This window comes from Armigeres subalbatus, chromosome 2 (assembly GCF_024139115.2).
Source record: "Armigeres subalbatus isolate Guangzhou_Male chromosome 2, GZ_Asu_2, whole genome shotgun sequence".
Taxonomy (NCBI): Eukaryota; Metazoa; Arthropoda; class Insecta; order Diptera; family Culicidae; genus Armigeres; species Armigeres subalbatus.
In genome coordinates, this window is record NC_085140.1 from 344,775,191 (window position 1) to 344,802,735 (window position 27,545).

Consider the following 27,545-nt stretch of genomic DNA (forward strand, 5'->3'; position numbering starts at 1 on the left):
GTTTTGGAGTCTAAATTTTAGTTCGGCATCATACTGATCAAGATTATAAATTGGTTCAATTGTTGAGTTTAAATTTTTAGAATCTTGCGGTAGCCTAGCTTTCTTGCCGAATACTAACTCATAAGGAGTGTAGCCATGTTCGGTGTGTGGTGTAGTATTGAATGTGAATTCATAAAATTTTACCCAATCATCCCAATCTGTTTGATGAGCATTGGTGAAACATCTCAGATATTCGTTTAAACATCTGTGATTTCTCTCCAGTGCTCCAATCGACTAATGGGTGGTATGCTGTCGAAAAATTTTGTTTTATTTCCAATAGTTTACAAATTCGTTCCATAACCTCATTATTATACTCTGATCCTTGGTCAGTTCTAATTTCCAAGAATGATCCATAGATCAGGATAAAATTGTATACTAGTGCTCTGGCTAATATTGCAGCTTCCTTTGTAGGTACTGGTACAAGTACCACATATTTAGTTAAATTACATTGTATTGTCAAAATATACCTGTTCCCTTTATCAGTTCTTGTCAGTGGACCTGCAGTGTCTACTGAAAGGACTTCAAATGGTCTAGAAGGAGTCGTAGTGACTACTTCTGGCTGCTTAGTATGTCTGGTTACTTTATTCACCTTACATTTTCACAATTTCTGACAAAGTTTGATATTAAATTTTTCATGTTTTTGAACTTATATATTTCTCTCAATTTTAAATATAGCCGATGTTGGCCTATATGACCTCCCGTAGGTGTCATGTGATAATGTGTTAGTATTTCATTGATATCCTCTTCATTTTCTATAAACGTCTGGGGTTTATAAAGTATTATCTCGTACGTGGAAATGGCATTGTTTGCGATTTCCTTGAGTGTATGGAGCGAGATAAAATTAAATATTTCGTTTTCCGTTGAGAGTGCTAGCTTATCTCTCTTGTAATGCTTCATATATTTCGATATTTCTAGAAGAGCAAACTCTAAAGCTTGACTTCCATTTTCGCGCGTGAATGTTACGTTAACTGTTCCTAGCATCTTTCTATAATTATGATTAAAATGGACATCCTTAACCGATTGTTGTGCACGCTACCATCGAGTTTAAGGAGTTTATTAGTCTGAGAAGGGTTCTCAGTTTGCCAAGCTGTGAGGTGATCAGTCTCACTGCTAGCTTCCTGTGAATCCGTGGGTATTTTTAATGTTTCTTTCTTCTTTGTCATGGCTCTTGTGTTAACCACAAGAACACTTAGACTTTTAAGTTGTTCTGAAGTAGTAGGAATTACAATACGTGAGAGCGCGTCCGCACAAACGTTTGCTTTTCCCGCTACGAACTCGATATCGAAATTAAAATCTTCTAAATCAACTCTCATCCTAGTGAGTTTTGACGTAGGATTTTCATATTGAATAGGTATACCAGAGGCCTATGGTCTGTTCTAACCAAGAACCTTCTTCCGTACAAATATGGTGTGAAATAGTTAACTGCCCAATGGATTGCTGTTAACTCTTTTTCGATTATTGGTTTATTACGTTCACCGGGTGTGAAACTTTTTGCTTGCAAAAGCAACTGGGAAATCTCCATCTTCGTACATTTGGGAGAGTACTGCACCACATGCTATATCTGACGCGTCTGTAGTGACAATAAATTTCTTTGAAAAATCTGGGTAGCGTAAAATTTGGGGTGACATTAGATATTGTTTGAGTTTCTGGAAACCTTCTTCATGGGCCTTGGTCCATTGAAATGTTGAACCTTTCTTTTGTAATTCGTTTAATGGTTTGGCAATGTGCGCGAAGTTTGGCACAAACTTCCTGTAGTAATTGCAGAATGCTACAAATCTGCGTGCCTCTTCAGCATTCGTGGGTCTAGGAAAATTTTTCAATACATCGAATTTGGAGTCATCTGGAAGTATTCCTTTATCGGTAATTTTATGACCGAGATAGGTAACCTCAGTCCGAAAAATTTACATTTGTTGGCATTAAGTTTTAAATTGTAATGCCTTAAACGCTCAAATGTTTTTCGTAAGTTATCAAGGTGATGATCAGCAGAACATCCTGTAACTACAATATCATCAATGTAGATGAACGCACATTCTGGAGTAAGTCCAGCCATTGCTATGTTCATCATTCTCTGAAAACTGTTGGGACTGATATTTAAACCAAAAGGTAATCGTTTAAACTGGAAATGACCCGAGGAAGTAGAGAATGCGGTGTACTTCCTGGATTCTTGGTCTAGTGGGATTTGATGGAATCCTGACATAAGATCAAGAGTACTGAAGTACTTTGCTCTTCCCAATTGGTCCAAAATTGTGTCTATGCGTGGTAGTGGAAATTTATCTGCTAATACCTTTTGTTTAATTGCCTGAAGTCCACTACAAGTCTCCATTTTTTGAACTATCATCAGACTTTTTCGGTACTAGGAGAATTGGGGAATTGTAAGAAGACACTGAAGGTTCAATAATGTCTTCATCCAGAAGTTTTTTCACCTGACTTTGAATTTCTTCTTGTTGCGAATGTATGGATTTATAATTTGGTATGTACACGGGTGAAGTATCCTGTAATGGGATATGCTGTGAATAAAAATTGTTGGTCGTCAACTTTTCTCCAGGTAAGCAAAATACATCAGAGAATTCATTAATTAAGTTTTTAAGTTTTGGTTTTACGCTGGGTAAGACTTGGTCCATGTTAATTTCTGAAAAGATTTTACTCAATCGTGTGTCCCGGTCCTTCTGAGGAACATTGCTCCCGTTTTAGGTTTAATGTAGGCGGCTAACGAGTCGATTTTTGGTTGAGAGTGTGTAATAGCCACTTGGTGGAAGGTGGTGTTTACAATTGTTACATATGGAGCACTTTGTGAAACAATAGTGTTTGCACAGAACACTCCAGGGAGGATTTCCTGTGATAATACTACTGATTCGGCTGTAACATTAAGATTTGGAAATTTTCTGACCACTTCGCATCTCGCTGGAATGATGATGCTGTTGTTAAATTTATCTTCGATTGGTACTGATACCAAACAATTATTGAAACTAAAGTTGAGCAACCAGTTCTCGTAGTCTAGGGTGCATCTATATTTAACGAAAAAATCCTGACCTAATATACCGTCGGTTAATATCGGAAAGTCGTTCCCGACTATCTGAAGTGTATGTTCTAACGTTAAACCATTAGCGAAGGTTATACAGGTTTGAGCCTCGCCCACTGTATTGGTAAAACCTTCTGTAATGCCTGTCACTTTAAATATTTTGCAAAAATCAAATGGTTGCGTGGGGCTTAATTTTCTTTGTTTAATGATGGAAATTTCTGCCCTGAGTCTACTATAAATGTACATTTGGACGATTGGACATACAGTGTCACAAAATTGGCTGCACTGGTGTTGATTGTGTATACTAATTTTGTGGGGTCATGAACTGACCGGGTGCCCTAAAAAGCGTTATTTTGCATCGAGCCACCTGGTTGCATAACCGGGCCTCCCGGTGGCATCGTCAACATTCCTTGTTGTTGGTTTCCTACCACTGCCATCGGAGTATTGAATGGCATTGGCACTTGCATTGCTTGCTCCTGCGCGCTCGCTGTGAAAATGTTTCTCGTATTGAAATTTGATCTTCCGCGCTGGAAACGGTTATTATTATACCCGTAATACCGTCGTTGTGGCGGTTGATTGAATTGTGATTGATTAAATTGTGAGCGGTGTTGTTGCGGCCGACCGCCTCTGGAAACGGTTGTTCGAATAATTTCTAGGGTAGTAATTTGAATCTCTATTGCTGGAACTTTGGTTTCTGTAGTTTCCGCAGTAGTTCCTAGAGTGTTGTCCTTGATTACTATGTGTATTGGCATCGCGTGTGTTGAACGAGAGTACCTGAGCATGTTGGTTGTTATTGTTTGAATTTTCCAACATTTTTTGTGTCGCATCTTTTATGTCATTGAAAGTCCCTGCTTTCAATATAATTTTATTATCCTGGGAGTTGGTACCATTAATTAGGGTTTCAACGCCCGTTTTTGTTGCCATGCTGTTTGCTAATTGCACGGGAATACCCTGCTCGATGTAGACCGCCTTCAGTTTGTTTGTAAGCGTGTCTACTTCGTCGCAAAAATTTTCTACAGATCCTTTCTGCTTAACCGCTCTCAGTTTTGCCACCACATTGTCTGGTGTGATTTTGCTAGCGCATCGTTGTTTGACGTTTTGCGCTAGTTCGTCAATTGTGTTGAGGTTTTCTGGTAATCCCAGCCTGGCTTTGCCAGTAAGACGTGTTTTCAAGAATTTTATGGCCCTGGGTACCATATTGTTTGCTGTTATCTCCTCTAACAAGCTAGTGGCATCCAAAAATGCGTCCAGCCCCTCGGCAGAGCCGTCGTACGGCTGCACGAGTGCTGTAGCAGTTTTGATGTCAAAAGTTTCGTTAGGTGTCTCGGAAGGCATGATTGAAATGGTGGTAGGGTTCTGCTTGCTAATTGGGGTTGGATTAGACGTGATGGAAACGGTGGGGGAATTTTCCCACGTTCTGAAGTTTCCACTTAACCTTTTACAAAAAATTATCGAGTTTGCTACAGACTTTAGAGTAGGTTTGGACGGAGTGGAAATTTGCGTATTTTTCAAAATTTGTGTATTTTCTAAGATTTTAGTACATTCCATGTATCGAGCCTTTAACGCTTGGTAAATTTTCACTTCGTCGTTCCACTGTGTATCCGAAAGACAACGCCTGTTTTTGTTTAAGACCGATTTATATTCATTTAAAAATCTTTGAGTATTTCGCCCTTTTCTAGTATTCCCTGTAGAGACCGAGGACGTTTTATATTCTTCAACAAATTTGTATGTTCCTTCTAACGTACTCATCGATCGTTCTCAGTCTATTCATTTAGTTTCAAATAAAAGGATTTTACATTTATAACAAATTTTAATTGTCGTTGAAAGAATTATAGTATTGTTTTTCCACATCACACTAGTCCATCATTGCTTATCATATAAATTATAAATATATTCTAGCCCTTTTTTTTTTTCATACCTGTATGACCTTTCAATACTTCGTATAACGGTATTACTGCTACCACGGTTGCTGGCACCGGCAGTCTTCAGGGTGGTCAGGTTTGACCGTTCGCCCCTGACAATGTGTGATGTCTCCGCACTCGTTGTAGCGTCTCGTAGGGTGGTCTGGCTTCGACCGTTCGCCCCTTGTTGTGATGATTGGATGTTGCTAACTACGGCTGACTTATTGCATTTCACTATCCTTCACCGCGCTGGCTTGCGCTGTCGCTATGATTATTTTGATCAGTTTTGCTTGTTCACTTTTCTTCTTTTGTTGTTTGTGTTTGTATAGCGCAATGATGATTGTAAGCACTATCACCGCTATCGCTAACGTGGCGATTGCTAAGTACATAACGTTTTCATTGATGTTAAATTGTTCCATTGGCACTTGTAAGTATTCCTCACTTTCGGTAGTTTCCACTAAATGAGTGGACGTACTGCCCTCTGTTGTCGTCGTCACTATTATGGGCCAACAGCCCCTTACGCCGCACGCGAGTTTTATCATTAGTTCGTTTTTCTGCGTGTGCACTTTTGTTCTCACTGTGTGCGTATGTTATTTAATTGGATCTCCGCCTGGGCGGCTTGTCGGATTTTCGCACTTGTGAACTTATTGTGGGCGCGTATACACATGTAAGCGACCAGTACGCCTAGCATAATAACAAACGTGCCCGCTATCACTCGCACTTCGATGGTGTTCTCATTATGGTTGATTATCGTGTCACCGAACCACATTTTCAGGCTTTGATTTCACTAATTTTCCGCTGATAACTATAGGTTGCCGATTATAAGTCCGGATCGCACTGAGCTACTTAGACACTTTGTACAAACAGCAAAGGCTAGATCGCCGATTAGAGTCACGGTTCGCCATTAGGTGTGCTCCTGCACGGGTGGTGATAACTTGAACAGATTCACAACACATCGGACAGCATGTCCGTCTGGATTTTACTTGAGTAAGAATGCCCGTCGTTTCTTTATTGTATCTTTCTTAAATACTAGTTTACAATTGTCTTCTTGCGTTCAGGTACGTGACCCAAACACGTGAGTAGGTAAAATAATAATATAACGGTGTGGTGTCTGACATTGGAAGTGTGCTTAAGGTTAAGGCGTTTATTGTTGATGTTTATAATGTGATGTTTTGGGCAAAACCCGTTAGTGGGTTTGTTTTAGGTAAAACCGTAAAGAGTACTTTTCGTAGACAAATGACAATGGCAAGATAATGGTAGCTAATTAGGTATTCGATAATTTATGCTAATGGGTTTATCCTTATTGCTGATTGTTGGATTTTCCTGACATGATATGCTAGTATGCTACAGGATCCACATGATGCACTCCGTGCAATTTTCATCCAATCTTCGTGAAATTTTGAGGAAAGACATTTCAAACATTATGAAAAATTATAAAAATACTTTCGAAGCTGTACGCTCAACTCAATTTTCTTTACTTTTTTCCGCCTTGGCATCACTGTGCGACGCGCGGAAGTTCTAAAACGATCAGAAACATGCGGAAGAAAAGCGCACCGATGCCAATTATGATCAATGACAGCTCCGGAAATCTATTAACCGACCGACCAGGGATGGTTGCTAGGTGGAAGGAGCACTTTGAGTTTTGGACAATCGGACAGAGTGGGCACAAACAGAATCAGGATTGAGGATGATGGACACGCAGTGGATGCACCAACGCTAGACGAAAGGAGAAAGGTTGCTAAAGAAAAAAGTTAAATAATTGTAAGGCCGCTGGGAAGGACGCAATCCCAGCCGTGATTCGAAAAGTTGTGAGTGACCAGCTGGGAAACAATTTGGGAGGGAGAAGCAATGCCTTCGAGCTGGCTTGATGGCCCCAGATTCGATTGTGCTATATATCGAGGTATAACACTTCTCAATACCGCCATCAATGTAATCTGCCGAATTCTATTACCGTTTCTGGTATGGCCTCTTGCCCTCCAGGAACTTCTCAACTGAACACGGAAAGGGATCAGTCCTAAACCCCTGGTTGCTGGTCTATAGCCAACGGACACCTATGGGGTGGGCACGTAAGGCCTCTTTTGGTCCTCGTGTCCCAGGGTCGATGGGGGATATGTAGAGGTTTTCGGACCTTGCTAGTAACTGGAGATCGGGAGGTTAGCTTTATAAACTCTTTAGTACTCATGATTTTGTACAGGGTGATGAAACTTTGGTGTGACGGCAGGACGATGGACGGCGGAATGCCGGATGAACGGTGGATCGTCTACCGGGCGGAATGCCGGACGAGCGATGAGTTGCCGGACGGGCGGAATGCCGGACGAGCGATGGAGCCTCGGCCGAGCGAAATGCTGGATGATCGATGAAACGTTGGCCGGGCGGGATACCGGAATGCCAGGAAATGGAAAGTCGGCGGGCAATGGGCCGCCGAAAGGATGGCGAATTGTGCGGCGAATTGATCGCCGAAAGGGCGCACTACGGAATTGAAAGCGCAATATTTTGCAGGTTGGTTGCCGGTTCTAGTTAACGAGAGATGATTTTTTTGACCCAGGCGTTCGGGCAGACGTTGATGGGTTGTATGCACGCAGCTTGATCTACGCCCGCCAGAGTAATAGAGTTCTGCGCCACCCAACCTAGCTCTGTCAACCAGCAAAGTGTAAAAATCGCTTTGTATGCATTTCTCTTATATTTAAATTAATTAATTTGTAACACTTTACGATTACAACTCTGCAACAAATTCTTAATAAATTTCGGCAATACAACTTGTGGACTCATCATCTATTTTTGGATTTTGAGGCAGCGTACAATTCAGTGAAACGGAACGGAATGTGGCATATAATGCTAGAACAGGGCTTTCCGGCAAAGCTTATTAGGCTGATTCGTGCGACGCTGAGTTGATCTAAACCGAACGTCAGGATATCTGATGAGACATCCGATTACTTCGTGATGTTAGATGGATTCAAGCAGGGCGATGCGCTTTCTAATCTACTATTCAACATAGCTCTGGAAGGTGTAATACGAAGTTCTGGTGTGCAAAGAAATGGAAGCATTATTGACAAGTCTTACATGCTCCTCGGTGTTGTGGATGACATGGACATCATTGGTGCATATCGCAGAGCAGTGGAAGAGGCTTTCGTTCTTTTTGAACGGTAGACTGGAAAATAGGGCTGATCATATTTTTTTTATAAAACAAAGTACCTGGTGGCTGGCAGAGAACAGGGCAGTGTGGACTGTGTGGATCCCGGAGTAGAACTACACAGTACGAACAAAACCTGTAAATTGCCGATCAAGTAGATGTAGCGAATCTGCTCCGTATTAAATAACATAAAGTTATAGGTTGCTTTTAATTTACGCGTACTGGTATTTTACAGTTCTTATTTTTATTGGAATACAAAAAATTGGAGCAGAGGACTATCATCTTATAAAGATAACCGAATATATACATTTGGTAAACGCTTATGTGAATAAATTAGGTTCCAGCTGCGGTTTGCAAGAAATGGAATGGGGTTTATTTTGATTTGCTTTGACAGCCACGTGCTCGTTCACCAAGGTTTCCTATAGAATCATGTAAAATTAGGATATATTGAATTGAAATTTCAATGATTTTATCATTTACAACACAGAAACTTAAAATTGTGGTCTGTTACACATTATGTACCGAATTTTACATTCAATTGTGAATTCCGTCGTGCCTAATTTTCATAATATTTTACTTTGTAGTCGATAAATTAATCATACGCCTTCTTCTTCTCTGATACAGACCGACCTTCTGTCAGTCCGAAAGGGTAGGGCTAGTTTCTGTGACTATATGCCCTGTTTCTTTGTCTATCGTCGATATGACGATGGGTATCCAGCTTGGTCGCATGGTATACCTCAGTTGTGTTTAGAGATCTAAACCTGTTTCTCGAACAAACTCCACCACTTCTTTATAGATTGCAATATCTTTCATTCGGAAAAGTTGGATTAGATTTGGAAATTTACAGTCAAACGAGTACTTGCAACGAATATGTTGCCACTTCATACAGTGCAATATGGAATGCTCTGCTGTTTCCATTTCGTCACACATTTCGCATGCAGGGGAATCTTTTAGCTTCATTTTGGCCAACCAAAATGTACTCCAGTCATGTCCAGCCAGAAGTCTATTGAGAAGCCGAGTCTGTTGGCTATTCAGATTTAGGTCTTGAAATCATGGTTTCGTCGTGATTGTTTGTTGTAGCTCAAAAAACTTCTTACCCTTGTCTTCTGCGTAATTGGTGTACCATTGATTTGCATTCTCCGACTTTCTCCTTTTTAATATCCAGTATATATCCTTGAACGTTAGAAGGTTGTCTATTGATTTGACGTTCGCTTCCGTTGTGGCCAGCTTTGCTAAATTGTCCGCTAGTTCATTGCCAGCCACATTCACATGGCTAGGGCATGTAATATATCGGCCGCTGCATGTAATATTTCGTTTATTATCAGCTCTCTGTCTCCCTCCATTTTAGCGCTTTCCAATATTTCGCAGGCTGCCTGAGAATCAGTCAGTAAAACGTAACCAGCCAATCCTTTTTCAATTACCATTTCTAGAGCTATCCTGATAGCCACGATTTCAGCTCCTGTTATACTGGTTTCATTTTCTAGCCTCAGCGATATTCTTCTCTGTGGGTTTTCGATGAAGATTCTCATACCGCATATGTTGCCCAGCTTCGATGCGTCCGTATAGATCTTTCCTCTTCTCTTCTTTCCTCTTCTGTATTTCCCGTTCAGTGCAAACAGGGTAAGTTGTTTGAGACGGAATTGGTTCGAGTTGGCTTTCGATGACGTTAGGCCTTCTAGGGTTGAATGTATTTCGATGGCGGGTAGCTGTACACAATTCCTTACTATAGGCATTGTTATGTCGAATAGTCTGAAGTTTTTGTAGAAACATTTTTCCATGTAGGAGAGTTTACTTTCATCTGTGCCGTTGGGCATTATTCATGTTGATTACCTGTCTGCCAACTGCTGTTTGCCAGGCGATGTTTCGAGCAATCTCCTTTCCAGCGATGTACTCTAATCGTATCTCTAACGGTTCTTGTGCCGAAATTGCAAGTAACGTGTTCAAAGGAGTCGTTTTGGTGCATCCCGTAGCCTTTCGTAAACTTTGGTTGGTAATAACCTAGTATATTCCGGTTCGTAAGCGATGTGTTACAGTACACTGTAGCGTCAAACTCCAGGGTACCGCGTATCAGCGCATTGTGCATTTTCAGCATGGTTTGTGGATGACCCCCTGCTTTGGCTCCGCTTATGATTTTGATAATATTGAGTATGTCGTTCACCTTTTTGCGCAATTCCTTTATATGTCCTCCGAATGATAGAGATCTGTCGATTAGAACTCCTAAGTATTTATGACAACGAACTGTTTCTACTCGTGTTCTCTCTATAAGAAAGTTTAGCTCCTTGTTACTTGCTTGGAACAAAAGGCATTTGGTTTTGTTAGGATTTACCCTAAGGTTTAACGAACTTGCCTTACTTATGAACACATCCAAAAACTTTTGCCCGATTTCTTCTAGTTTTTCTATCGATTTTGCCGTGATCAAAATGCCAAAATCATCGGCATACTACTCCGTCAATTTGTATGTCATGTAAACAAGCGGTGTACAAATTGAATAAGGTGGGAGACAAAACATCTCCCTGGGGCAGCCCTTCACTAATCGTTCGCGTTAGACATTTGCCATTCATTTGGAAGATTATTTTGCGGTTTTTCAAAAATCCACTAACCCACGAAACGTATTCTAACGGCACTCCTTTGTTGTGCATAGTTTGTACCAGCTTTTCAACCATAACTTTGCTGAAAGCGTTGGTGAGGTCCACAAAAATTATTCCTGTCATGTTTCCGTCTCGTTTGTTTTGCTTGACCTTGTTAATCACATAAGACACACAGGTGTTCGTCGACAGTCCTCTTCGGAATCCGAATGTTTTTTCAGGTAACATATTTGATTTCTCCAGTACTTTCTTCAACTCCTCTAGAACTGCGGTGTTGATCACTTTCGTACCTGTTGGTACCTGGGAGGGAGCTCTCGATACTACACACCAAATTAATATATACTGTCGTCATGCAACAAGTAAATTTTCAACAAGAAAAAACAATCAACCCTGCCACTTGAAAAGACTAAATTTTGTTTTGCGTGTTATTGTTGTTATATTGCCTTCAAAAATTTTCTTGCCGAGAGATTCGTTTTCGGCTCACACTGACAGTTGGATTTCGGCTCGGCTTGACACACACATTTTTTGAATCTGTTTCTCCCTCCCAGGTTGGTACCAGCGAGATTGGTCTCTTACCTTCCAGCGTTGATGGGTCCTTTCCTTGCTTCGGGATGGCCACCACTTTTATTACCTTTAACTCATCGGCTGGGGCACCTCGCCGCCATTGAGCATTGAAATCCTCTATAAGACTCTCTACAACGCTTGGTTGTAGTTGTCGAAGCATGCCATAGCTAATCTGATCACTCCCAGGTGCTGATTTTGGCTTTTTCGAGAGCAAAATTCTGTTCCACTTACTTCGATCTAATATGTCGTAACTTGCTGTCGCATCGACCGGTGAGTCTAATTCGACGAATCGGTTCGCACCGAAATGCAGATCCAAAAAGCTTTCCGCGAGTTGTTGGTCTTCCATGAGCACATTCCCGAGCAAAAATGAATAACTAATTGATAACAAATTCTATTATCCGGTTATCGAACATATTGATAACTGAACTTGTTATCATTTTGGCTGAATTAACAGCCAACATAACAAAAATGATACCAGAAATTTGTTCCTGAAATAACTACCTGAAAACAAATTAGGTTATCACTGATATCAAATTGATAACACATTTTGTTATACATGTTATTCACTCAAATAACTAATTTAGTTATTATTTAGTTATCAGCCATCTCTGTTTTATCGACAAAAATGTTGGCATTCACTGGGATTCGAACTCGAATCGAATGATTGTACGGCGTCGTCTCTAGGCACTCACCCATTTACGCTTTCTTGAGGAGCAGGAGAGAAGAGCACTACGCTTTCTACGATCTTGCATTTACTGAAGACTATTTATAATCACATCAGGATGCCATAACCATTTATGTAAATAACAGTCGGCTGGACTCTGCGGAGTGCAAAGCAGAATAACTTATTAATAACAAACTTAATTATCCAGTTATATTGATAACTAGAATTGTTATCATTCTGGTTGAATTACAAGTCAACATAACAAAAATGATAACCGAAATGAATTTAATTCAAAATACCGAGTCGGTAATCAATTAGGATAAATACGGTTCATCGTCCTTTTATTGATTACATTTTGTTTTCAGTTGTGACCAATTGAATAATAGGCTTAGGTTAGTTTTTCTCTCTTATATTATCAATCATTAGGTTGCTAGCAGCGCCATGCTATAAATCGATTTCCGTTATAAATTTTATTCAAACTAAATTCACAGTGAAACGTTTCATGTTTTCATATGACTATATAAACATAAACACTGCAGCATGCTGATCCCAGGAAGAATTATTCCGTGAATAAATGTTCCTATTCGGTGGATCCAGAGCCGGACAGTTTTCGGGGGCCCTAAATGTACGGAAAAGGTTGATTTTAGTACATTAGGTTATGTGGGAGCCCGGGGCCATGGCCACTCGGAATTAGGATTCGTATGAAAATGTCGTATGGGTACCTAGTCCACAACGCGCATTTTCGCTTACAATGTCTGCCGGGTCGACTAGTTGAACATATTTTTTGGGCTACTGTGATGGTCCATTCCAACACCTTCCAAAGGATTTTCTATTTCACATCTCGATATTCTCGATGCAGATGATCTTGCTCGATTGCGTTCAAAACTAGGTTTATCGACTAAAGTGCGAGCATGACTGTTTTCTCCACAACACACCAGATCGTTGAAATTTCTTGATTATCCGACATTTCAACTTTTGTGGTAATTCCTTTGTTGGCAGAGAAATAAACAAATCAGTAGATATCGTTAGTAACGAGGAAAATCACAGTAATTTTTTCAAGGCTTCTACAGATTTGGCATTCATCGCTCCGAACCACCACGTGTCGGTCAAATTTTCAAAATTATCAAAGTAGCTTTTTTGCTACAGGTATGTTTTTCTTAGGCGACTATCTGGCGCTTATTTTTGGTTGCATCGAAAAATAAGCGAATGAGTAGATTTTTTTTTATGCACGGCAAAATATGTTTGAAAGAATAGAATGCTTAGCCCGAGTTCTAAACGACGCGAAATTTAGGAGAAAATGCCAAATTTGTATTGATAATAAATTTTGTTATTATTCAGTTATCAGTTAATCACACGATTGATAACTAAATATCAAGATGATAATAAGGATAACTAATCCTGTTATCAGTTTGATATCATTTCAGTTATCTGCCTTTGCTCGGGTTGTTCTCCTTCCGGTGGTACTTTTTACCAGTGAGTCTTCCTATCATAGTCCAGAGCTCTGTCGAGTTCGTCCGTGGGCTGATTTTCTCCGAAAATTCCTTCCATTTCTTCTCCTTTTCTTCCTTTTTCCTTCGTTGAAAGGCTGCCGCTTCTTTTTTAAATTTAATTAGGTTCTCGATGCTTGCTAATTGATTGAAGTCCTTAGTTGCCTGTTTCTTTTTCAGCCACGCTTCTTCCACCTCTTTAGACCACCAATATTTTGGCGTTCTTCTATTTCGCTTGCGATTCGTCTTACGAATCTGCTTCACTTCCCTTGCTAAGTCACTCCATGAACGAATTTGCTCCGGGTCTAATGTTATTAGTTGATCTCCGATCCGCTTCTGGTTATAAATCCATCCAGGTTGTTCGGTGCTGTTGGTCTTCAACTCAATGGCCATGTGATTGCTTCCTACACCGTACTCAAGCACTGACCACTTCATATCGCCGTATAGTTCCGGAGAGCATATTGTTATGTCGATTGCCGTGCTTTTTTTGTTCATTTCCACGGGGATATACGTTTTTGAACCATCGTTCAATACTATAAAGTAGCAACCCTATAACCAGAGATCGGCGGAGTGAAAAACTGACGAAATGGTTCATACGTTGCCATTTCGCATAAAATGCATAAAACCGTGTAAATTATACTGGCAGCACTTGAACTTTTTGCTTGCTTCTTATGGATGCGAAAAGTAAACAAGTCGAAATGGAACCGCTTTTGACGGTTCGATTGGAAACAAGATGGCGTCTTCGCCGATCTCTTATTCTAGTATTTCTACTATAAAGCTGTGCTGATTAATAAGCTCTAACAGAAGGCAGCCTTTCCTGTCTCTGGAATCATTCCCCCATGCTTCATGGTGTGCATTCCAGTCCCCTCCTCATATGATCTTTTTGAAGGATCTTAGTGCTTGAAAAATTCGAGTAACATCATCACTTTTTATTGCTGGACTGACGTAAATGGCTGAAATTGCTAATCCATGGCTTGGTACTTGTATCGCAACAGCCTGGGTGTGCTCTGATAAGTTTGGAATAGGAACTTTCAGGTAGTTCAGACTGTTTCTGAGATAGATAGCTGCTCCACCGTAGCCATCTGAGCGGGAATGCATTATGTTGTGAAATCCTGAAATTCGATAACGCGAACTGTTCTCATTTTCCACTTGTGACCATGTTTCTGATACTAATGCAATCGTGTAATCTTCTCCAACTAATACTCTTCCTAATTCCTCCTTATGTTTACTAACACTTTGGACGTTGCACTGTATTATTTTGTTGATTCCCTCCACTGTTATCACTGTAGTTAAATTAATATTTCTAGCTGGCTCTTCCTTTTTTTTCACTTATACAATTGACTGGCTTAATCTAAAGTACTTTCTTGCTGCTTGTTTGAATTTTTCTTCCATATTTTCACTCATATCCACTTCTTCGATGAGCTCTGAGCGGCTGCTTGATACTTATCTTTCATATTCACTTCCGCTTTTCGATTCGCTTCTTCGATTATTCGGTTCCATCTTTCTTTGTCATCTACTTTAAAGGGATTCTTCAAACCGATCCCGTCCGGTAAGCTTTCTTCTTTCCCTTTTTCCGCTCTTGTATCCATTTGTGTGCTAGATTGCTGCTTTTCTGTATCCATATTTTGTCGTCTGCGTTTATTTTGAGGTTTTTCCGGTTTTTTGTCAGCATACATTTTCACTGCCGGCTTGATCAGTAATCTTTCCCGGTTGGTTTCTTTCCACTGTTCGGGGAAATCGTTGCTATTAGCGACTGTTTCGGCTAGTGTTGGATAGTCGTGTAAATTGCTCAGCGCATCGTATGTGTTGGGCGAAACGATCGAGAACATTTCGCGTGCTTCTGCGTACGACAAGTTTCTCCTCGACATTACTGATTTGGTTTGCTGTTGGCGTTTGTGTTCGTTGCAAGTGTTACTCCCAGTAGCGTGAGTGTTGGACTTACAATACAGGCATCGCACTCTTTTGTCGCATACTTCGAATTCTTGTTCATCCTCATGCCTTTCCGTGCATTTATCGCATCTCCTGTACCCTTTGCAGTTTTCCGTTTTGTGGTTGAAACGTAAGCATCGTTGACAAAATACCACCTTCTGAACAAACGGTTGAACTCTGCTCACGCAGCAGAAGAGTCTTACCTTTTCTGGGAGCAAATTAGTCCGGAACGTAATCGACACTCTTGTCGACGGAACCTTCTTACCTCCTTCAAATCGATTGAGTCGATACACATCAATAACTGGAACATCACATTCCAAGTCTGCTTGGATTTGATCTGTGCTTATATCCGCTGGGATACCCGCGATCACACCTGAAATGCATACTACGTGTTTGGGGATGTAAGCTGTGTAGGGTTCGTCTTCGTAGTTTATCGATTCCACCAGTAAATTTGCCTTGGTATAGCTGTTGAGTACGACCATTATCTTGTTCCTGCTTATCTGCTTCATGTCCACAATGTGACGTTTAAACGTCTCGACACTGCGTAGTTTCGATCCGAGAGAGTATCGATTCATTCTTGCTCCGTTGTTACCCGTTCTCAGTTCAAAATACACTCGATACGGCGCCGCGTCCGCAATGGTGTATTCGAATTTGGATCTTTCTCTTGGAGGTCTTAAATCCATTTTTTCGCTTATGTCGCCGGGGTCCGGCGGATCTTTCACTCCTGCCATAACCTCAAAATCACTCGCTCTTGTATCCCTGCAGATAAGTTTTTTCGTCTCCTGTTAAATTTCACTTATTCTTTTTAATCACTATTAACACGCGGTTTCGCGGGTTCTTTTCCACCGATTTAGCATACTTTAACTTTAACTTTAATATCCACTTATCCCGTTTTTCCACAGCGAATCCTTTTTTTCGAAGCTAACGCGTACGACCGTTGAAACTCGAATGCAAATTTCGATCATACGCCTTCAATTCACCGAGTTGAAAATGGCAATAAACACAAAAATAAAACAGATATTGCAGCCTTTATGCCTTGTCATAGAACAAATATTTTTTGATATTTTTGTAGCATGTCATTCATCTTTCATTTTTCTATACAATGGCTAAAATCGTGTGTTTATTTAATAGCACCTTTGTTATGCAATTTAGCGTAATGGTGTCTTCGAGACATTTTATTAGTAAGTTAATGCGCTTCGTTGGAGGTATTCAACTTATAGATTAATCCCCCTAAAAGTGAGATGATATTTTTATTTTCACTTCACAACATATAAGGTTTGGTTTTTCATTAAAGTTGTAGCAAAATTTCTCCTAAAAACTTGTCGACAGAACCAAGTGCGCAATTTCGTTACATTTTGATCATTTTTTACGTTTTATGCTGACTACTCCTTGAAAATATTTTTTTTTATTATATCTTTTTCATTTCTACATTTTTTGCATGTTCTAGAAAGTTTTGTGGTATAGTCAATCTCATACGCATAACAAAGTACAAGTAATGAACTTTAAACAGTTCAGGTACTGTAGAGTTGTAAGCGAATGTAAGGAATGTTTCATCAAAAAACATTTCCTACAATGCAAAGCAGAAATCAACCTCCCATCACAAGTCAAGTTTGCACCATGCGTCTCCATAGGCTTATATGCTTGTGCGTCAAACATGTTCAAAGCTTGTTGGCATAAAAAGCAATAGATCTCCAAAAGTAATGAAATTACGAACTTGGTGTATTCGACAAAGTTTTTCAGGAGAACTTTTGATACAACTCTCGCGAAAACATACAACACGTTGTAAAGTGGAAAAAAAATATTGTTTTCTAATAAATAATATTTTTTCTAAAATATTGTTCTGTTTCTAACTTTTAAGGGGATTGATCATAAGGCTGAAACCTCCAGATAAGCGCATCGACTTACTGATAAAATGTCTCGATAAAATGGCATTACTCTAAATCACATAATAAAGATACTATTAAATAAACGCGCTAAAAACACGATTTCAGCCACCGTGCAATGTCACTCTTGTCTCCGATCAAAGCTCACTCTAGTTTAGCAGAGCACAGCTCTGGTATCGCGAGTGTAACCGACGCTTCCGTTTTCCGTGTCGGTTCCGTTTACGGTGTCGTCTATTGTGGACCATTTTCTGGGTTCAAGTGAATAAATAGCAAAGCAAGTCTTTCGAGTGACGACATGGCGATAACAATATCGTTCGGGAGTTCTGATAGCAAATATCCGAAAATTTAGAAAGCCTAAAATAAAGTATTAGCCGATGTACATTACTCCAAATTACAAATGCGTTCAATTCAAGTGATAAGCTAATAAAACTTGGTTTCAACATCCACTTATTTAGATATATTGTTTGATTACATTTATGTGCATTCTCCCATCGAGATATATGATTTCAAATTCATAATGAATTAATAATTAATCCTGCCCATAGTGCCACCATCATTCTTCAAGGTAGTCATTGCAAATCCTCTTCGAATTAAAACAGCAACACCGTTCATGACGGATAATGATGACGGTTACGTACACCTTCCATCGCACCCACAACAGAAAATCAACAATACAAACCATTGCTTGCACCGCCGCACCAGCAACTATAACCGGTAAGTTACGAGCGTGCGACGATGTGATCAACCAAACAGAAAATACCGCGCGTGGAGAAAAAAAACCATCAGGTTCGACGAATGCGCGTGCGACGATGTGATCAACCAAACAGAAAATACCGCGCGTGGAGAAAAAAAAACCATCAGCCCGCGACGACGAAGAGATAAACAAGACGGCTCCGCCCCCTTTCCTGCCCACTGTGGTTTTTTGTTGTCTTCTTTCGAATTTCTTCAAGTTCATACCGCGGCAGCGCGGCGGCAACGGCGAAGACGTCGTCGTCATCCTTCGGTCGTTGGGCGCGATCACATTCGCGGTGATTCCTCTCTTCATTGAAATATTTCGCTTAATCCTTATTCCGCACCTGGTCGCCTGGTGTGGTTGGTGGCTGCCGGTTGCTAATGTGTTCAACAAAGAGATATGAGCAGCGATCTTTGCGCGATCGAGGTTCCTCACCTATATGTGACGACTCGGTTTGAGACGGATTCGGGTGTTGTTGGTTGGTGCAAACTTTATCCCCTGCGCGGGGAACTCATTAAGTACGCCTTCTGGCCAGGCAGTGATGGACCTTTTGCGGCTTGCGCCCGTGAGGATCATTTATAATAGCTTGATCTTGATATTCGTGGCGGTTTCTTGTGGTCGCGTAGCTCTGGTCCGCTGCACAAAGGTGGAAGGTCTTTCGAGATCACTTCGCTGGGATCGAGTGATCTGCTTGTGCTGATATGATCAATCCCCAGTCTTTCCCCTTACGAAAGGCAATGTTGTGATGATAAATGAGGCGTACCGCCAAGTGCTAATGTGCAACGCCCTGGATTTACTCGAGTTCTTGGGCAGACTAGTAGTGAAAAGAATTGCAAATGATTAACCGTGCCGTGATATCTCTAGATGAAGGAATATGTGTTTGATCTCAGGGAATATTCAAGCACACACTACATTGTTTCAAGTAAATTATGTTAATATCAATACTAAGTTTTAGAATAAAATTGATCTGTTTAAATCCACGTCAACTCTCTAAAATAGTTATAAATTGTGCGTAGACGGAAAAAGCAATAAGACCATCGTGAGAATCTAGTTAAGGACAAGCCGCCCGGAATCCAAAATCAAATGCACTCGCGTTTTCAAGAGCACCCCATTCAAAACAGAAGACCCGCACAACTGTCATTTTTATTGTTTCACACACATTCTCCTATATGCTTCAATTCAATCAGAGGAAAAATCGTAAATGCCAAATACAATTGAAATGTATTAATGATAACTAAGAATGCAAATAAGAATGATAGTGTTAAGAAAACACGGAACACGTAGGCTAAGAGATGAATACATCGATTAGATAATTAGCAAATAAAATTAGTTAAATAAAAAAAGCAAATAAAATTAGTTAAAAAAAATTGTTCCACGTTTTTAACGGGGAGTACATTTGGTTTTGGATTCCGGGAGGCTTGTCCTTAAGCATTACTTTTCTTCCTTCCTTGATCGAATCTTCAATCATATCGATGTTCAAGTCCTCAGTAAGCAGCTGACTACCATGTTTGATAGGGTTCCATGCATTGGCGTAAATAAGGGGTAATTAGCCCTTCTCCTAGGATTTTAAAAGTTAGTTAGCAGTGATATCGATTTTCAACATATAGCATAATGAATTACTGAAAAGGTTTGAAGACAACAAAAAATATCTCCCATATTCATCCTATCATAATGAAATGAGTGGACAAATGAGCTTGTTTCTGAGAAAGATTTCAATCAGCATCCAAGAAGGATTCTCATCAGAATTCGAGAGGAATTCCCATCAGAATCTGAGGAGAATTCTCTTTGGAGTTTCTACAGAATTCCTTTCAAAATCATCGAAGTATTCCAACCGGAATCCAGAAGAATTCACTCTGGATTTCTTTTGGTATCATTGAGGAATACCTTTGGGAATCTGTGAAGAATACGCTTCATAATCTATGGAGGATTTATTCAGAATCTCTCGTTTATTTGCTTCGGAATCGTTCGAAGATTTGTTTTAGAATCACTCGGAGATTTGCTTTGGAATTCCTTGACTTGTTTCAGAATCCTTCGACGATTTCCTTCGGAATTCCTTGAAGATTTAATTCGTAGTCTCTCGACGTATTGCCTCGGAAACCCTTAATGATTTGCTTCGGAATCCCTCGACGAATTGCTTTGGAATCATTCGACAATTCGCTTCGTCGAATACATCGACGGTTTGCTTCGGAATCCCTTGAAAATTTAGTTCGGAGTCCCTCGACGTGTTATTTAGGAATCATTCGACGATTCGCTTCAAAATCCTTCGATGATTTGCTTCGAAATTCTTCGATGATTTGTTTCGGAATCTCTCGAAGATTTGCTTCAAAATCCTTCAACGATCCCTGCAACATCCCTAGAGGATTGCTTTCAAAATAGTTCAAATAGTTGGAGGATTCTTTTCGGAATACCTGGGGGATTAATTCGGAGTCCCTTGACGATTTGCTTCCGTATCCCTCGACAGGTTGCTTCGGAATCCTTCGACGATTTGCTTCTACATCCCTGGAACATTTCCTACGAAATCCCTGGAATATTCACGTAGGAGTTCCTGGAGGATTTCCGACGGAATCTCTGGAACATTCCCGTCGAAACTCCTAAAACATTCCTGGAATATTCCCTTCGGAATTCCTGGAGTATTTCATTCGGAATATCTAGAAGATTCTCATTGAAATCTCTGAAACATTTCCGTTGGATTCTCTGAAACATTCCCGTCCGAATCCCGAAACATTCTCGTAGGTATCCTTGGAACATTCCCGTTCAAATACCTGGAATATTCCCGTCGATATTATTATGATTATCATTGGAATCCCTGTAACCAACCCCTTTGGAATCTCTGAAATTTTCCCGTTAGAATTCCTGAAACATTCCCGTCGGAATCCCTGGAGGATTCCCATCGACATCCAGGGGGGATCTGGAATTTCTGGAACATTCCCTTCGGACTCCCTGGAATATTCCTTTCAGAATCCCCGGAGGAGCAATGTTGCATATCCACTGCCTACCGGTGGGAACCCTTTGAGTGTGCGGAACAAACCCAAGTGATACTATACTGAGATCGCATTTTACGCGATTTGACCTAAATTACCCCAACTTATCACCTGATTTTTCTTTGATTTTTTTTTTTTTTTGGTGTGGTAAACTCAATGTTTCATCAAGTCCAAAGGCCAGAAAGAAGCAAAAACAAACCACATAAAAAGCGACCCCAGTGTAGACGCAATAGCCATACGGTATCAATTTGAGTTGTTGTAGCAATCATCGGTTGGTAAACAAACTTACTTCGATACTTTGGGCTACCACAGAAAGTACATGCTTGAGAAAAGAGAATATGGATGAGTGCGATTGATCCGCCCTTAATGAGGTGGTAAAATGTTCGAGAATTTTCGAAAAGAAGAGTAGCATCACTATCATCCGTTACCACAGATATTGGGACTAAATTTGGGACTAATCATTATCTCTTGGATGGAAGCAATGCACTCTCCAATAGTCGAGATCTGTCCTGGCCACGTCCTTGCGAATGCTGAGGAAGGGAAGGATGGTTAGTTGGACACCTACTTAAGAAAAATGCAGAGAACTCTACGACCTACCACGGAAGGTTTTGGGATTGTGTGGAAGGTTATAACAGTAGGAGTCGTATTGGTAGAACGTGAAACACAGAAAGAACTAAGATAGAAGTACAAAGTAGGAAAGGGATGAGCCTGGAATTGAACCTACGACCTCCTGCTTATAAGGAAGAAGCTAATTTCCGACATTCTTAATTTTTTTCAAAAATTCCTATGGGCATTCCTCCAAGAATTCCTTTAGAAACTCCTCCAGGGATTCCTTCGAAAAATCTTCCGGGAATTAGTTCGGAAACTTCCTCCAGGAAATTTGTTCCGGAAATCCTTCACAAATTCCTTCTTCAGAGATCCCTAGGAAATTCCTTCACGAACTCTTTTGGAAATTCTTTTAGGGGCTCCTTCGAAAATTCCGTTGGGAATTCCTTCAGAAATTCTTTTGAAACTTCTTCGAAAATTCCTTTATGAGTTTCTTCGAAAATTTATTCAAGAATTCCTTCGGAAATTGTTTCGGTTTTTTTATCATTTCATTTGGAAATTTATTTTGGCATTTGTTTCTGAAAACTTCACAAGGAATTGTTTCGGAAATTTATTTGGGTTTTTTTCGGAAATTTCTGCAGAAATTCTAACGAAAATTAGTTCAAGAATTCATTAAGAAAATCTTATAGGGATATCTTTGGGATAGGGTTCCGTTAGAAAATTCCTTGGAAATGTCTATAAAAATTCTTTTGAAAATTTATTTTAGAGATTCCTTCGAAATTTCGTAATGAAAATCCTTCGGAAATTCTTTAAGTAAAACTTTAGAAAACAATGCAACGAATTATTCCTGAAATTCCTTCTTTATTTTTTGGAAAATCCTTTAGAAATTCCCTCGTAAATTCCTCCAAGAATTTCTTCGTAAATTTCGTGAGGGGCTTCTTCGAAAAAAAAAAATTGAGAAATTCTTTCAAAAATCCTTCGAAACTTTGCGAATTTATTTAAGAATTTATTCGAAAACTGTTTCAGGCATTTCTTTTGGATTTTTTTAGAGGAACTCAATCAGAAATCTCTTTTAGAAATTCTTCCGTAATTTCTTGGAGTTTCACCGGAATTTCTTTGTGTTTTATTTTTCAGAAATTTCTCAAGGAATTTCTTCAGATTTTTTTTTAGAAATTTTCGGAGGAAATCCCTTTCTGTTTTATTTTTGGAAATCCATCCAGCAATTCAATCGTTCGGAATTTCGATAAGCAACTCCCATGATGTGATGTCTGTGTGTGTATGTATGTGTGTGTGTGTGTGTGTGTGTGTGTGTGTGTGTGTGTGTGTGTGTGTGTGTGTGTGTGTGTGTGTGTGTGTGTGTGTGTGTGTGTGTGTGTGTGTGTGTGTGTGTGTGTGTGTGTGTGTGTGTGTGTGTGTGTATGTGCGCAAAAAATAGCAAATAGTGTCACTCATTTTTTTGGCACATATCCTTAATCGATTTGCTCGCAACAAGTTGCATTCTGTCCCATTGTTTCCTATTGAAAATTGGCCAGGTCGGACTATAGGCTTCAGAGTTATGGCCAAAATACATTTTTTTAAATGAAAATTTTTCACTTATTTCTTTGGTTCTTATCCTAAACCGATTTGCTCGCAACAAGTTGCATTCGACGCAAAATTTTGTCTCATTATTTCCTATTGAAATTTGGCTAGATCGGACTATGGATTCGAAAGTTATGGCCAAAATACAATTGTTTATGTAAAAATCGCGTAAAAAATGTCACTCATTTTCGGGCACCTAACCTTAATCGATTTTCTCGCAACAAGTTGCATTCGACGTGGAATCCTGTCCCATTGTTTCCTATTGAAAATTGACCGAAAATTTTAATCCTAAAAACAGGGTTCCCAAACTCATTCATTTTCAGCCACTTATATTTAACAATTTACTAGTAAATAAAAAATGGAGTAAAAAAATGTCACTCATTTTTCAGGCACTTATCTTTAGCATGAGCATGAGCATGAGCATTATGACCGCACAATTCGTAGTTGCTACTCCGTGATTGAATAAACTTGCGAAATTGTACAGAGAACACAATGAATGGGGCTTGGGATTAGCTACCCATTCTCAATGTACACGTTTCGGGAGCTCAAATATTTAAAGTCAATAACGGCGCCGGCCACGTCCTTACGGTCATATAGGAATGGAAGGATTGTTAGTCCGACTCTCGTTGCTACTAGAGACCGAGTATACCTCTGCATCTCCACGATTGTCTTGGGATAGGATATCGTCTTAGTTACAAAGGATAATTTATCTGGATTCACTTTGGTAAGCGATGCGATCTATGGATGGAAATGACACTAATACGAGTTAAAATTAAAAACATGCACGCCCGGTGGCATATGAAAGCTAAGGAGATTCGCGTTTTGGTCGACCGAACGGAAGCGCAGCACTCTGAACTCACTTGTTCGATGGCTACAGCAAACTATTGAAGAACTCGCTTTTTTCGACCACGCGCGACATGCGCATGAGCCACCGAACACAAGATATATACTTTATTCCTTTCCCGACGACTAAAACACGCACTGCACTTACTTGTTCGATAGCAACTCTTATTACCGGCCGTGCAATGCAGAACAAATATTTCGGCCGATCGCGCGATCATTCTGCAGCAGGGATTGAACTTATCATTTTATTATCATTTAGTATTCAGCCAATAACTCATTCCAGAGGCGGAATTCCGAAAAGTGTTGTATGGCGGAATTCTAGCACCGATTTCCCTCTACAACTTTGTTCAAAGTACATTGCTCTGTCTAATATTAACAGCGTGAAACGCTAGGATCACTCAATATACTAAATGATAATAAGTGTTATTATCATTTAGTATATTAAATGATACTAGCGTTTCCCGCGGTGAATATTATACATAGATCAATGTACCCTTAGACAAAGTTGTTGAGGGGAATCAGTGCTAGAAGTCCGCCATACAACACTTTTCGGAATTCCGCCTCTGGAATGAGTTATTGGCTGAATACTAAATGATAATGGAATGATAAGTTCAATCCCTGTTCTGCAGTCCGAAACAAGAGAAATCACGCACTGAACTGATTTTTATTACCGGCCGCGCAATGCAGAACAAATATTTCGGCCGATCGCGTCATCGTTCTGCAGTCCGAAACAAGAGAAATCACGCACTGAACTCTTATTTTTCAGGCACTTATCTTTAACCGATTTACTCGCAACAAGTTGCAGATCGGACTATGGGCTCATGAGTAATGGCCAAAATACTATTTTTATAATGCACGAGAAAGGCACCATCACCGCTAGGTGGATTAATCAGGGTTTTTTTTAGACAAATCGAGTAATGTATTGTCACTCATTTTTCAGGGACTCAGGATCTCCAAGTGATTTATTCGCAACAAGTTGCAATTGATGTGAACTCCTGTCTCATAAAACAAGAAAGGCATCATCACCACCACTAGTAGTAGCTTGACTCTGTTTTTTGGTGTGCGTGCATATTATCAATATTCTTTGTCCTGAAAATATAGAAAACTTATTATTTTACTTATTCACTCTCAGTTCGATTATTTTTCTGTCAATAGGGCACTGCACGGACTAAACTCTTTCGTTTTTCATGGAAGTTAGGATCTGTCCCATTTGGAAAATTAAACTGAATTAAACTTGAAAGGAACAGTTCAATAATTATCGAATAACCCTGCTCGCAGAGCAAGATTACTTTTGACAGATATTGAATCAATTTTGATCGATGTCCTATGCAAATATACAAATATTTAAAAATATTGGTCCAATTTATCCAGACAGCATCTCAATTACAGGTAGACTGTCTTCCTCGAACTAACAAACTCCATTCCAGTCAATTGACTCAAAATCAAAATAGAAATACGAACAATACTCAAATCGAATATTCATCTCAAGGAAGCTAGTGCCTAAAACTAAATGCGTCACGCTCATTGAGAACCAAAATATCAGAGTCTGTCTGAATAAACCGATGACATTGGCCTGATTGGAGTCGATTGAATCGATTAATGGAATTCAAACGAGCGTGGCTCGCCAACACGAGAGACTCAATTGATAACCAACCATTCATTACGGATCGATAATCGCTCCGGAAAGGTTTGTTCGCGATGCGTATCCTCTTGCTGCTGTCGTTTATCGCTCTCGTGCAACCGGAGATTACATTTGGATTAGATTCCGAGTCCTGTGACGTCAAGTTCCAAAATGGCAGCTATGGCGAAGGAACTCTAAATCAGACCTTTACAGGAGTTCCTTTTTGTACCTATTTGGGTGTGCGATACGCAGAAGCTCCGGTGGGACAACTGCGTTTCCGAGTAAGTACTGAACGAACGTTAAAGTTGATATTTGTATTACAAATATTTGTTTTAGAACCCAATTCTTCATCACCCTCATGGAGCCGAGAAATACACTGAAATGGGAAACATGTGCCCACAGGAGAATGACATCTACAATTTCACGGAGATACTAGGCGACGAAGATTGTTTGTTCATGAACATTTACGCGCCGAGAATTCCTGACAGTAATAAGTATCCTGTCGTGGTATACGTCCACGGAGGAACATTCATGGTAGGATCCTCACAAGAGAATGTCGGAAATGGTGTTGATCTGTTAATCAACAGCGTGAGTTATAAACAAAGTTTGCATGGCGAACATAATGTTATCAAAAACGTTTTCAACAGGGTGTTGTGGTCGTTAGCGTTAACTACCGCCTCTCAGTACTGGGGTTCCTGCGATATCCCGCGTTCAACATTACCGGAAACTTCGGTCTTAAAGATCAGCGAGCAGCTTTGCAGTGGGTACAGCTATACATCAAATACTTTGGAGGTGATCCCCATCGTGTAACTCTGATGGGCCAAAGTGCTGGAGCCGGATCGGTAACCTATCATCTCTACTCAGAAGGATCGCGAAACCTTTTTCAGCGACTAATTGCCCTTGGTGGATCACTGCTTGCTCCCTGGGCTCTGAATTATAATTCTCTAGAGGATGGTGAAAAACTAATTGCTCATTACAATATTTCCAGTCTTGTAGATCTGCAACAATTACACTTCAAAGAATTCTTAGAACGTACCGATTCGTTTGACATATTTGGTTTTTTCTCAATGTTCTATCCTGGTTTCATCCCATCCGTTGAAGACCATAACGACCCGGAAGCTGTCATAACAGCTACTCCTCACGAACTGATTCGACAGAAACCTGTTATTCAGGTTCCAATTTTGATCGGTCACACATCCACCGAATTTGAACTCCTTCTTTACTATGCAAGCTTTCTCTACGTAGGTGACAACTTCCCGAATAAAGAAGATGCCTCCCTTAAACGGAACATCACCAAACTAATCAAACACAAGTTCAAGCAAGCCAATGACCCTAATTTCTATCGGAAACTAGCCAACGTAGCCAACCTTCTTTATCCAATCAAGCGACTGTTGCAGCACCTCTTCCATCAGTTGGATAGCGTTCCGCTCTACTACTTGCAGTTCGAGTTCGACGGTCGATTCGGTTTCTACAAGAACCATTTCTACGCGAAGCGAACCGAAGGCAGCCGATATGGAGCGGTACATGGTGACGACCTGGGCTATATTTTCTCACCGTACGTGGTCCAAGAAGCGCTGCTCAACCGCAGCGAGTTCCGTCGCGAATGGAAGGTTCACGAGCGTACCGTTGAACTGGTGACGAACTTTGTGAAGTACGGGTGAGTTTTCGCTAGCAGTCGTTCAATTTGAATTTCAAATAATGTGGGACTGGTTTTCAGAGACCCTACTCCGAAGCGAAGCAAGCTGTCCCACGTGTGGTGGCCACCTTTCAATGGGAACAGTACAGAACCGAAGCAGCATCTGCATATTGGCGAATCATTTGAGATTCGGGAAGATGACGATGCCGCGAACGAGTACATTCAGCTTTGGGAGCCGATCTATCAGTGTTTGTACTATTACGATTGTGATGCATTGATGGTAATGGTAGAGCAGGTGGCGGAGTCGGAGTCCGAAGGGAATTTATTGGTTGACGTTATCGATGAAAGCATGAACTTAATTGAAAATGAAGGAAGATGAATAAAATCCGTTGATACATAATTATTG

At 40.2% G+C, this 27,545-nt stretch overlaps 2 protein-coding genes across 6 annotated transcripts in view; both read left to right on the forward strand.

Moving 5' to 3' along the window:
* The window catches only part of LOC134212875 (dedicator of cytokinesis protein 9), a 329,834-nt gene that overhangs the window by 239,310 nt on the left and 62,979 nt on the right, over window positions 1-27,545 (forward strand). The gene's annotated exons all lie outside the window — the stretch shown is intronic.
* Window positions 25,436-27,524, forward strand: LOC134217027 (esterase B1-like). Its single transcript, XM_062695781.1, has 4 exons — window positions 25,436-25,784; window positions 25,840-26,091; window positions 26,151-27,160; window positions 27,221-27,524. Exons 1-4 carry the CDS (start codon window positions 25,581-25,583, stop codon window positions 27,516-27,518), a joined length of 1,764 nt encoding a protein of 587 aa, XP_062551765.1. The 5' UTR covers window positions 25,436-25,580; the 3' UTR covers window positions 27,519-27,524.